This window comes from Microtus oregoni, unplaced genomic scaffold, assembly GCF_018167655.1.
Source record: "Microtus oregoni isolate MIOR12 unplaced genomic scaffold, Mior012 000027F_ref0000203, whole genome shotgun sequence".
Taxonomy (NCBI): domain Eukaryota; kingdom Metazoa; phylum Chordata; class Mammalia; order Rodentia; family Cricetidae; genus Microtus; species Microtus oregoni.
Window position 1 is genome coordinate 17,264,435 of NW_024543086.1, and position 12,813 is coordinate 17,277,247.

The 12,813-nt window shown below is 40.3% G+C and overlaps 1 protein-coding gene across 4 annotated transcripts in view; it reads left to right on the plus strand.

Moving 5' to 3' along the window:
- The first annotated feature begins 915 nt into the window (after positions 1 to 915).
- Cpeb4 (cytoplasmic polyadenylation element binding protein 4) overlaps positions 916 to 12,813 on the plus strand; it is a 58,318-nt gene continuing 46,420 nt past the window's right edge. For all 4 annotated transcript variants that reach the window (XM_041675852.1, XM_041675853.1, XM_041675854.1 and 1 more), the window contains exon 1: positions 916 to 3,417. In XM_041675852.1, the coding sequence (XP_041531786.1) occupies positions 2,293 to 3,417 (1,125 nt within the window). In that variant the 5' untranslated portion in view covers positions 916 to 2,292. The remainder of the gene's footprint in view (positions 3,418 to 12,813) is intronic.

Below are 12,813 nucleotides of genomic sequence, written 5' to 3' on the forward strand. Positions count from 1 at the left end.
TGAGTCCTCAAAAGAAATAGAGTTTGCCAAGTGGAGACAAGGGCATGGAAGAAGGCATAAAGATTAATGCCCACAGGACGAGAAGGCTTGAACTGCGGACTTTGGTTTTTACTCTCCAGGTAACGGGCAGCCATTAAAAAACATACAAACCGAACAGGATCGTGACTGGATTTTCGACTTTAGAAAAACCTTCCGTTATGCTTGGAAAGTGGGATAGAAAGCCGAGAGTAGGTGGCTCAACCACGGACGCCTACAGCATCTGCATCTCAAAGGAAGGACGGGAGAGTAGGCGGTGGGAGTGGAGGACTGGAGGCTGAAGGGAATCCCTTCGGAGCTGCACATTCTGGGGAAGGGCTGTGCAGTTCTAGGCACAGCACAGCTGCCGGGAAAACCCGCCACCCCTTCCCTCCCTCTGGGGAGGAGCTCGGGCCAGAGCACGTGATGCCTGGGGCACCCACCTTTACTAAGGGCAGGCTTCTCGTCTATTCTCGGTTTCATGGGTTTGCCATTTCGGCCCCCAACAATTCAGCTCAGTGTTTCAGTGCGCAAGGAGCCCACTCTATTCCGAACGTCTCTCTATGGGCTTCCTGAGACGCCTACTTTGGGAACATAAACCTCAAAGGAGTCTTTGCCCACAAAAAAGATGGCGGCACACGCCTTTCACTGGCTGCGCGGACCCGGCTCCGGCGTCGGCCCCACTGGGCGAGGCGCAGGCGGAAGGGGCGGCTCTGAGATGACCGGGGACCTTCCTGGGAGGGGCTCTGAGCCTAGGAGGCGTGGCCTAATCGGAATCGTAGCGTCTGATTGGTCTTCCGCACGCTGGGCGGGGCCTCCGCAACACCCTGCCCCTCCCTCCTCGAACCGGAAGTGTCTCTCGGTCTTTCCAGCTGGTTGTCATTTCACTCGGCTCGGTCCTGAGGAGAAGGACTCAGCCGCGGCTGCGGGACCCGGGCACCGGAGGCGGTGGCGGCGGCGGCGGCGGAGGCGGCGGCAGCGGCAGCGGCGGACGGCAAAGGAAGACGAGGAGGAAGAAGCAAAGCAAAAGAAGAGCCAGGCGGAGTCCACAACGACGACAGCTGGGACTGCGGGACCAGGGGAAAGCGACGGCGGCGGCGGCGGCCCAGCAACCGTGAGGAGAAACAAAAGCCTTCTAAATTATAGTTTCCAAGCAGTGTAGGGGGAAAGAGATCGCAAGCCCAGGGAGGAGGCCTTTCTCCTTTAGAGTAACTACGTAGCGGGGTTTTCCTTTTTGTCCATCCCCCCCCTTCCCCCCCCCCCCCCCCCCCCCCGGCGGAGAATCGAACTGAGAGAACTGAACAAACCGCCCCTGGGTCCCATGAGGGAAAAAAATCCCGGAGCCGCAGAGAGGGGAAGAGGCAGAAACCGCAGGACCTTCCAGGTCGCCCCCTTGGTCCCCGCACCCCCGGGCCGCCAGCTCGCCCTTGTCCAGTCTCGCTAATCCCTCCTGATCTCGACACCCCCCAGAGGGAGAAACGGGTGTTCCAACCCCTTTCATGGGGGAGAGGAGGCCGAAGGGACAAGAACAGCAAACGCAGCAAGATCTGCACCCGGAGCCCCAGGAACAGCCCCAGAGGCCCACACTGCACCCTACAAAAGAACAGAAACAGGACCAGGAACAGCAGAAACCTCCCTGCAATCATCTTCCCTTTAGTCAAGGCTGATTTCCTCTTTGGCAACCAGAAATTCACCTCCCGCCCCAGATAACCTAATATAATCTATCTATATATAAATATATAATATATAATGTTCTTAAATTATTCCTGATTTTTTTAACCAAGCTGCCAAGAAAAGAACGTATTCTCCCCTTAATCCTATTCTAATTTTTATGTGAATCTAAACTGCTGAGGAAGACCATATGTGATTGTTAAATTTTATATATATATATTTTTACTCTGCACAATGCTTATTCTTCTATATCCATAGATGTTTGAGAAGCTGTGTTTTTGTCATTCATGTACATTTTCCTTTGGAAAAAGAAAGCGCCTATTTTACTAACCAAAGACTTGATTTTTACCTTTTTCCTTTTTTATTTCCGCCTAAAAATAAGCCCAATTGGATTCATATCAATATTTTAAGAGATTTTTTTTAGTTGTTTGTCGTTCCAGAGAGACCAGAATTCCAAATCAGAGATACTTAGGGTGATAAGCTGTGATCTTTGAGTTAGCTATAAATAAGATACTTCAAGCAAACAAATTTGAAATACAGAGGAAAAGACGCGAGACATTAGATTGTCTTTTTTTTGTTGTGAGATTCTGATCCTAAAAATAATAAATGGGGGATTACGGGTTTGGAGTGCTAGTACAAAGCAATACTGGGAATAAATCTGCTTTTCCAGTCCGATTCCATCCACATCTGCAGCCTCCACACCATCACCAAAATGCCACCCCCAACCCTGCTGCTTTTATAAATAATAACACAGCTGCCAATGGCAGCAGTGCTGGGTCAGCTTGGCTCTTTCCTGCTCCAGCTACCCATAACATTCAGGATGAGATCTTGGGGTCAGAAAAAGGAAAAAATCAACAGCAGGAACAACAAGACCCTTTAGAAAAGCAACAACTCTCCCCCAGTCCAGGTCAGGAAGCTGGAATATTGCCTGAAAGTGAAAAGGCAAAAGCTGAAGAAAATCCAGGGGACAATTCTTCAGAAAACAGCAATGGAAAAGAAAAAATACGCATTGAATCACCAGTGTTGACAGGGTTTGATTATCAAGAAACCACGGGCCTCGGTACTTCCACCCAACCCTTGACATCTAGTGCATCATCCCTTACTGGTTTCAGTAACTGGTCAGCAGCGATAGCACCTTCTTCCTCCACGATAATCAATGAAGATGCAAGTTTCTTTCACCAGGGTGGGGTCCCTGGCGCTTCAGCTAATAATGGTGCTCTGTTGTTTCAAAATTTTCCCCATCATGTCAGCCCTGGCTTTGGTGGTAGCTTCTCCCCTCAGATTGGTCCTCTCTCCCAGCACCATCCTCATCACCCCCATTTCCAGCATCATCACAGCCAGCATCAGCAGCAAAGGAGGTCTCCTGCCAGTCCCCACCCCCCACCTTTCACACATAGAAATGCTGCTTTTAACCAGCTGCCTCATTTGGCGAATAATCTTAGCAAACCTCCTTCTCCATGGAGCAGCTACCAGAGTCCCTCTCCAACCCCCTCTTCTTCCTGGAGCCCAGGAGGTGGTGGCTATGGTGGCTGGGGAGCTTCTCAAGGCCGAGATCACCGCAGAGGGCTGAATGGTGGAATAACACCCCTGAACTCCATCTCACCTTTGAAGAAAAATTTTGCAAGCAATCATATTCAGCTCCAGAAGTATGCTCGCCCTAGCTCAGCCTTTGCTCCCAAATCCTGGATGGAAGATAGCTTGAACAGGGCTGACACCATTTTTCCTTTTCCGGTAAGATGTTGTTCCATTAATAAATTAGGATGAATAAGGAAGTCATGTGGTAGAGTATCTGTGGAATGAAAGAATTGGAATTGTCTGTGTCCATATTAGAGATCTTAGAAAATAAATTGATTGCCTGTCTTTATTTTAGCAAATGAGTGTAATTGGAACAAAAAATAGTCACTTGTTTCTTGGGCCTTAATTTTTCCCTTTATGACTACAGATATCAGGTAGTTAGTGATACCCTAATTACTTATAATACCTTTCTTGTTTAACAAGAGAATTTTCTTCACTTGCTTAAGGAAGAATGGTAATATGTAGCAGATGTGTGTTTTGTTGTGAAAACTAATGAATGTTTTCTGCCTATCTGAAGAAACTAACTAAAAATGACCTTTTTTGACATTATAAGGTAGGGATTTACTAAAACCAACTAACTGCTAGGTTGCAGTTTTCCTCTTGGTTATATTTAGACGTGAACCTTGTAGTCTGAGCAGTCTGAACTGATCGATTCAGCAATTCCTCTTAAATCTCTCTGCAAATTCTGACCTTTCTTGTGTCAGTAAGGACTACTGCTTAGGGAGAAATGGTAGATGGGGTTTTTGCCATGTTTAGAATTATTATTACTATTAATTATTATTTGCAGTGCTTGGTGTAGAACCCGGAGTCTTCTAAATGCTAAAGCCATGAAGGTGCCATGCCTTTTTTGTTTTTTGGTGTTTTTTTTTTTTTTTTTTTTTTGGGTATCTGATGCCCTTCACCCACTTGTTTATTTTCCAGTGTTAATTCTAGGAGTGTAGATAATTAAACCATTCCTAAAAATAGATCCAGGCAAAGATCACTTGTCTTTGTTGCTACTAGTATATCCTTTATCTGGTAGGAGTAACATTGTTTGATGTTTTTGAACTAATGAACAGCCAGTTTATATCACAGAAAACAAGGTAAAGGGAATTTCAGATCAGCTGAACATCACTTGCCACACTCAGTGTATATATCATAGTGTATGATCATTCCTGTGTCCTTAGAAAATTTATAGAAAGTAATGAGGTACACCGAACCTCTCCTCACAGCAACCCACAAGGTAAGTTTATCCTTATCCCATTTACAGATAAGGAAACTAAACACGGGATTAAAATTATTTATACACGAATGTGTCACACACATGTATTACAGCCAAGGGGTTATTTTAGAAACAGTTCAGCAGGGACTAAAGCATAGTATAAGATAGTCGTAGTGTTCCTGGTTAAGGGAAGTGAAAGTTTGCTAAGAGAGCCATATGTCAATCCAAGGAATTAAGTATCTTTTCACTCCTTAAGGATACAGGTGCAAGGCATCTTAAAATATTTGATCAAATTTAGTGTTAGTTTTTTATTTTTAAGTTTTTTTCCTTGTTGGCATTTGCTATTAGAAAGCATTATTTTTTGCTCAAGCCAAAGTACAGTTGTCATGTAGTGACAGATAAATAGCTGCTCAAGACATTGACAATGGCTTTAAAAAGTTGTTTTTAATATTCCTTAAGACATAAATTTTAAAGCAATTTAATGCAAAGATGACTCACAAACTATTTATGTACTGCTAATTTAAAAAATCAATACCTTGGGCTGGAGAGATGGCTCAGCAGTTAAGAGCACTGACTGCTCTTCCAGAGGACCCAGGTTCAAATCCCAGCACCCACATGGCAGCTCTCAATTGTCTGTAACTCTAAGATCTGACACCCTCACACAGACATACATACAGCCAAAACATCAATGCACATAAAATAAAAGTATGTATTATAAAACAAACCTATACCTTGGGGGCTGGAGAGATTGCTCGGTGGCTAAGAGCACTCAATTCCCAGCACCCACATGGCAGCTCACAACTGTCTGTAACTCCAGTTCCAGGAGACCTGACACCCATGGCAAAACACAGTTGGACATAAAATAAAAATAAATAAAGTTTAAAAACCCATACTTTTTAACTAGATTATGATTAGTGTGAGAATTGTATGCACTTTTCTTCCTTATTTTCTACTTCTTACACTAACAGTAAACTTATGTGACCGAATGATCCCTCATTCTGAACTTACTAACTTTGGTAGAGAACTGTTCAGGGAAAATGAGAAGTTCAGGACATAAAATATCTATATATGTGAGTCAGGTTTTCTCCCTATGGGGCTGGTAGGATGTGTTGAACATATGGAATCCTTTGGATCAGTTAAACTTGTTTTTTAAATAGCAGACTGAGATTGATAATAAAGGCTGTTGTTAAAAACTAACCCTCTCAGAGGGCTGGGGATATTAATAATAGAACACTTGTTTGGCTTGTGTAAGGCTTTGGATTTGCTCTCCAGCACTGAAACTTTTGTTTGTTTGTTTGTCTATTTATTTTTTTTTACTTTCCTGTTGCTTTTTCTTGTCTATTATGCTAAGGATAGGAAAAGGGCTGGCCAGTAAACTTGGTTTAAATACAGAAAGGCTGGACATGGTGGTGTTCGCCTTCAATTCTAGCACTTCAGGGGCAGGTGGATCTCTGTGGGTTTTAGGCCAGCTAGTGCTACATAGTGAGTGAGACCTATCTCAAAAAAAATTGTTTTCAAATATGGAAAGATTAGAAAGTGGATTGTTTTATGCTCCCCATCTCCATAATTTTTGGTACTGGGCTTAATATGAGATTATAATATTCATATAAATCAGGATAGCATGTTATGTTAAAATAGAAATTATCTGGAACTTGCCTAATATTGGACAACTTTTATTTAGTTTGAAATGAAACAGAATGTTTTTTTACATTTGTTTACTGCAGGTTTGCTTTTGTTCTGGCCAAATCATAATCCTGGGTTTTAAAATGAATAATGTTTAATTTTTTTCAATTTTATTTGTTTTGTATGTATACACATGTGTACATGTGGGGTCAGAAAATAATTTACAGGGGCCAGTTTTGTCCTTCCACCAAGTGGATCCAGAGATCAAACTCTTAGGAAGCCTGATTATACACCCCCATGAATATAGAGCCCCCTAACTGATCCACCGAAGAGGTATATTTTGAGAAAAAAACTTTAATTAAAAGTTGTTTCTGAGTTTTTACCTAGTCTAAAGCTTCATGAATTGAAGGTATGAATTGAGAAGTCATAACTTGAATCCTGTTTTCAGATACATTAAATTAATATGCATTTAATAATATATATGGTGCTTTTTATGTTGTGTTTTGTATGTTAATCCATTCATTAATCCTATGAGGTAGAAATTATTATGTACCTGCAAGATTTGACTCTTAACCATTATACTATAGCACCTCTTCACAACATAAAAGGCTTAAGTTTGGGGTGTGAGAGGAGCTCCTCCCACAAGCATGTAAGATGAAAGGGGAAAAGTTAACTGTGTGTGATGACCAAAAGCTGATTGTGAGCCCAGAATAGTTTCTGCTACTCCGGAGGCTGAGGCAGGTTGGAGAGTCTAGAAGTTATGGCCAGCCTGAGCAACATAATGAGGCTTTCCATTTAAAAAGTTGGCTCTTAGAGTTTTATAAGTAAAAAATAATAACATATTTGTTTATTAACTCTAAATGTTAAACTTCATAATGTTAAGGTCAATAACTAAATTTCTTATAACATTTGTTTATTGTATTTATGTGTACTTGCCAATGCCACTGTACATGCATGGAGGTCAGAGGACAACTTGTAAAACTTGTTTCTCTCTTTCTACCATGTGGGACCTGGGGATTGAATTCAGGTCATCAGGGTTGGCAGCAGTGTCTTTAACCAATCTCACTGGCTCCAGATACTTTTGTTTGTTTGTTTTTGTTTTGTTTTTCAAGAGAGTTTCCCTCTAGCTTTGGAGCCCATAAGGGAACTCAAGACCAGGCTGGCCTTGAACTCAGAGATCCGCTCGTCTCTGCCTCCCAAGTGCTGGGAATAAAGGCTGCACCACCACTGCCTGGCTTTATCCCTTCATTTTTTCATTTGAGTAGTTACTATATAACAGAAATGGGTTAGGCGCTTTCTGATAGGCTCTATTACTCCCTGTAATAGAATTCCTCAATCCCCTGACTTTTGGTTGTATTGTCCTGACTTCAAAATAAAGAGACAAGGCTCATATTCATGTGACTAAGGTATGATTTGACCCTTACATTTAGGAGAAAATAAATAAGTCTTATCTGTCCTGCCAAACACATTCTGGAGCTCCAATTTCCAAACCAAATAATAGATTGGGATGCCTGCCAGTAATTATATTTGAATATAGTACCTTATTGGAGTGATGCCTAGATCTGTCCTTACAGGAAAAGTAGAGCAGAATTCCGTAGTCTATATACTGTTATCTAAGGCTCCATTTATGTTCCCATCTCCATTAGCTAAGAACCAGGAAAATGGCTACAAAGATTACCATTAATCTTGATTGGTAGAGAGAGAATTCAGGACTTTACTTAAGGCTCCATTTGCTATTACCTTAGACACAACATCACAAGTTTATTAAATTGTCTTAATTTCACAAGTAATTCTTGTCACCTTAATAACTTACTAGGTGGTGTCAGCATTGTGTCTTTAAAATTATATCGTGTGCTTATAAATAGAAAGTCACTATAGTGCTTCAGGTGACAAGTCTTAGTGAATTATTAAACATCATAACATACAACCTCATTCTATTTTATCTTTTCTTAATTTAATTCCAACAGAGATTTTTGCATAGGAAATCTTTTGTTTGACTTAGACAGAAACCTATTTTGTAATTGTGAAATATGTGTTGGATGTGTCTAGCTCTGTTAGAATTGAAATGCTGGAAAACATGCTGGGAAAGGGGTACAACTTCTTCCTCTTTGCAGAGGGCGTCTAACAATCTGCTATTACCTGATAGAGCTGAAACTAACCAGAGTAGACTTTTTTTGAAACCCTTTCCCCCTGTTTTTCCCTCATTTAAAAAGAATTTATTGATTTTTATTTTATTTGTCTGAGTGATTTGCCTGTATGTATGTCTATATACTTCATGAGGCGTAATACCTGCGGATCTGAAGAGGGCATTGGATCCCCTGGAACTGGAGTTACAGAAGGTTGTGAGCTCCCATATATGTGCTGGGAAGGAGCCCAGGTTCTCTGCAAGAGCCCCCAGGGTAGAATTTTTAGCCATATTTTGTGTTGTTTTCAGGAAAGTCTTGAAATGTGATCAAAAAATTGCTCTAAAACCTATCAGAAGAGTTTACTTATTGCAAGCCTAACAAATATGGTTATTGCTAATTTTAGCATTAATTTATTGAGAAATTATATTATAAAATAGGTATGGGACTCTCACAAAAATGATTTGATAATGTATTTTATAATCTCTTTCTAATCTTTGCTAATATCGGAGTGATATTTAGCACGCATTTTTCTTAACATTATAATCAAATCATAAACTAAATAATTTAACTCCATTTTAATTCAGGATCTAATTGATTAAACTTTAAGGCAAACTAACAGATTTAGCTGTAGATATATCAGAAGTGATATGTGATTTGAATTTGCAGAGTGTTTTTTGATATACATTGATCATTTTTATACACCAGTTGTATATTGCATTATGTATTTCAAAGCCATGCTTGTATTTATAATGTGAGGTACATTTTAAATAATAATCCTTTCAGGAAGCCTAGAGGGATGCATCCAACTGGTAGGTTCATTATGCTAGCTAGTAAAACATTTGCTGCCACTTTATTGTCCATGAGACCCCAAGAACATTTCTACCCCTAAAACAATCTTAATTATGACAAGACAGATCTGGTCTCTACATATGGCTTTGCTGTTTATTAGACATATAACCCAGGATAGGCATGTTGCTCTCCTGATTCTTCCCCCCTTTTTTCATTTCTCCAGTCCTTTTGAGAGTAAAACGAGATTATGCCTAGTATTTGTCTTCCAAAAGATTCTGTTATTAAAAGAATATTTTAATTTGACAAAATTTGCAATAGCAGTTTAGTCAGGGCTGGCAAGTTGGCTCAGCAGGTGAGATCACCTGTGGCCAAGCCTAATGATATGAGTTCAATTCCTGGAAACCACGTGGCAGAAGGAAATAGCCAACTGCTTTCAGTTGTCCTCTGATCTTCATCTCTGCATGCACATGCAACACACACACACACACACACACACACACACACACACAAATGTCATTTAAATGTGGAAACCATTGTTTGACTGGAATGTGATAATTGAACTTAATTTTAAAGAATATTTTCATAAATGAATTATAATTTTAAAAATTAAATTATTTCACAACAATAATAGTGGGACTTGGGCTACATAATGATCTTTATTTTCCTGAACACGAGTAAATACAGTGTCTGGCTGATGATTTCCCCCTTTTTAAATAAGGTTTTCTCCCCCATGTATTTTTTTTTTAATTTTTTATTTTGGAAAATTTTAAAAATTGACTAAACAAAATAGTCACCTGGCTTTGGCAGCCTCTGGCTCCTGGACAATCCTCTCTCACACCCCAGAACTCTTCTTTGCCATTTATCTTGAAGCAGTTCTTAGACATGGTAGGGTTTCATTGTAAAAGTATACACTTCTCCAAGGTACGGAGTCTTTAAAGGGTATACAAAGAGTCTTCCAAGTGTCTTTTAAAGATCCTGATGGCTCACATTTCTGCTGTCCCTGCTCAGCCTGTTTTCCCTGCTCAGCCTGGTGTTACTCCCACATACACCAATGGCCTCATCTCTTTCCGGGCTATCAAAAAAAAAAAAAAAAAAAAAAAAAAAAAAAAAAAAACGGCAAACAAGCCCAGCTCTGAGAAAATCCACTAGCAGGGTATAATCTTTAATCTTGGCTTTCTTCTAATTCTAGGCTACTGTGGAATTGTGGGTATGATCTCTGGAAAGAATTAAAAAGAACAGGACAGGCTGTTCTTTGGGGATTATATTTCTGTTCATATTTCATTTTTAAAAGGTATTCAGAGGTTGGGGGTCTTTTGGAAGCCTGTGGAGCGTACCAAACCTTATTCATCCATCTCTTTCAATATATAAGTGTTTGCTATTTTTGATGGATTGTAGGCTAGAAATATTTGACCATGGCAAGGTAGGGACTTCTCATGAAGAGTACAGTCTGGTAACTTCCTATTTTCTACTTGAGAGTCGAGGCATGTATTATGCCTGGATACTGTACAGAGATAAAGACGGGGGTGGCCTTGTTAGGTCGAGACTGAGCACTGACTGCTTTTTGTCGTCATTTGTCAAAGGTCACAAAAAGAAGAGTTGTTAAGAGCTGCAAAACGTAAGTCTCAACTCAGGCATAAAGAGTGTATTTTGGGTTTGCAGTCCCTCTGCTGACTGGGCCCTGAGCTGACCAGGCAGACATGGAGAAGAGGAATTCTGACAGCTATTTAGGGTCTTCATTTGTCTATGACCTGACTCAGTCTCTTCAGGGCATCAATTTGTTTTTGTTTACTTTTCTTAAACCAATAACATCTTGTGTTAAATAGCTTGTTAGCTAGGAGAACATCTGTGGTACTTTTGGATCCAGAAGTTTTGGGTTTATTATGATAACCTGTATGAAACTGGCCATAGTGAAGCACAGAATGGCTGGATTATTCAGATAGGCCAATAACCCATTCATAAAATGTAACTTTCACTCTTTTTGTCCATATACCAGAGGGAAGGCACCCAAGGATGTTCACTGAATGTGCCTTCTAGCTGTCAGCCTTTGTGCCACACTGTCACATACCATGTCTCATTTACTTCTCACCAGTTTTTTTCTTGTGTGTGTGTAAATATGAGTGTGCAGGTGCAGTTTCCCTTGTGTACACATGCAGAGGTCAGAGGAGGACAATGGGTATCTTCAAGACAGGATACCTCACTGTACAGGAAGACTCACCATTTTGTCCAGGCTTCCTGGCCATCTGACTCCTGGTATCTGACTGTCTTCGCCTCACAATGCTGAAGTTACAAGCACATGAAGTTGTGCCCAGATTTTTTATTTTATTTATTTTTTACGTATCCTAGGGTTTATTCATTTTATTGAAAATAAGGTCTTTTCTCATATAACATATACTGATACAGTTTTCCCTCCCTTTACTCCTCCCAATTCCTCACCACCTCTCCTCCCTTTTGAATCCACTCCCTTTCTGTCTTTTAATAGAAAAGAATAGGCTTCTAAGAGATAGCAACTGACAAAATAAAATGTAATAAGACAAAGCGAAAAACCATCACACCAAGTCAACCCAACAGAAGGAAAAAGAGTCCCATGAGCAGTATGCCTAGCTTTTTATGTAGGTGCTTTGGACTTGGGTTCCCATGCTTGCAGAGCAAGTGTTCTCACCCCATAGCCATTTTCTTGGCCTCTCATCACAATTTTACAGAGATAAGTTTCTTTTTGTGTATATGAAATCAAGATTCAGTGATGTTGCAGTGCCAAGATGACTTATCCAGTTAGTAGAGATTTGGAATCAAATCTTAAATGGATTTTAACTATTTCTTTCCTCCAAGCAAGGTTATAATGGCTAAATAGCCAAGAAGGAAATCTATTGAACTAATGGAGTCTAAATTGCCAGTTTGGTTTTTTAATTCAAATAAGTGGCAACAAGTTTTATTTTTTTTAAAAAATAAAACACTTTAAAGATTTTATAATACTCAAAATGCATAAGTACATGTGGCATTTAGTGAAGGGGAAGTAAAAGGCAATTTCCTCAAAGGCTTTCTGAAGAGATCTTCTGATTTATCAGTTCATGTGGAAACCAAATGGAGCTATGGGCTGATCAGAGTGATTCAGCTATAGTTTAGAACCCTGTTAGAAATAGTAGCCTAAGTAAGAACTCTTTACCGTCATTGGAGGTATTATGATGAGAAAGTACTGACTCAGAAGAGAAATGGCAAAGAATAAATATGAGGTGCTGATAAGTATATTTCCTTGCCCCTTCTTCACATTCACATAATTACCTCTTTGATGTCACCCCGACACTTGCCTGCATCCAGGCCATGTAGACACAACCAAAAATTTATATCTTGCGCATGTCAGTAATGAGCATTCTATGTTATGACACAACTTACTTAAATAGATTATTTTAAACTTCACCTCTGAATCTCCTTACAGTATGATTTTAAGCTTTATTATCCTAAAATGGGATAACAGCAGTTAGTGGTTTCTCATGGTACTTGTAAGAAGCTAATGCAGATGAATTTATGTGAGAAATGCAACTCAGAGCCAGGAGAGACCCACAGCCTCTTGCTTTACCGGTGGAGGTAGATTTACAGCATGCTGTACCAGTGCTGCAGGAAACGTGCAGTCCTATCCAGGGAGATAATCAGCAGCCTGTCTGTCTGGTGAAACATGGGAGTGCTGAGGGACTCAAAGCAAAGAAGCTTACTCAGTGTTGGAGTATAAGGCCTTTTGGAAGCAGGGTCCTGAAAGTTAAATGTACAGTCGCCTCTTTGTGATTTGCGGACATAAATAGCATTTCATCCAAGAAGAATATT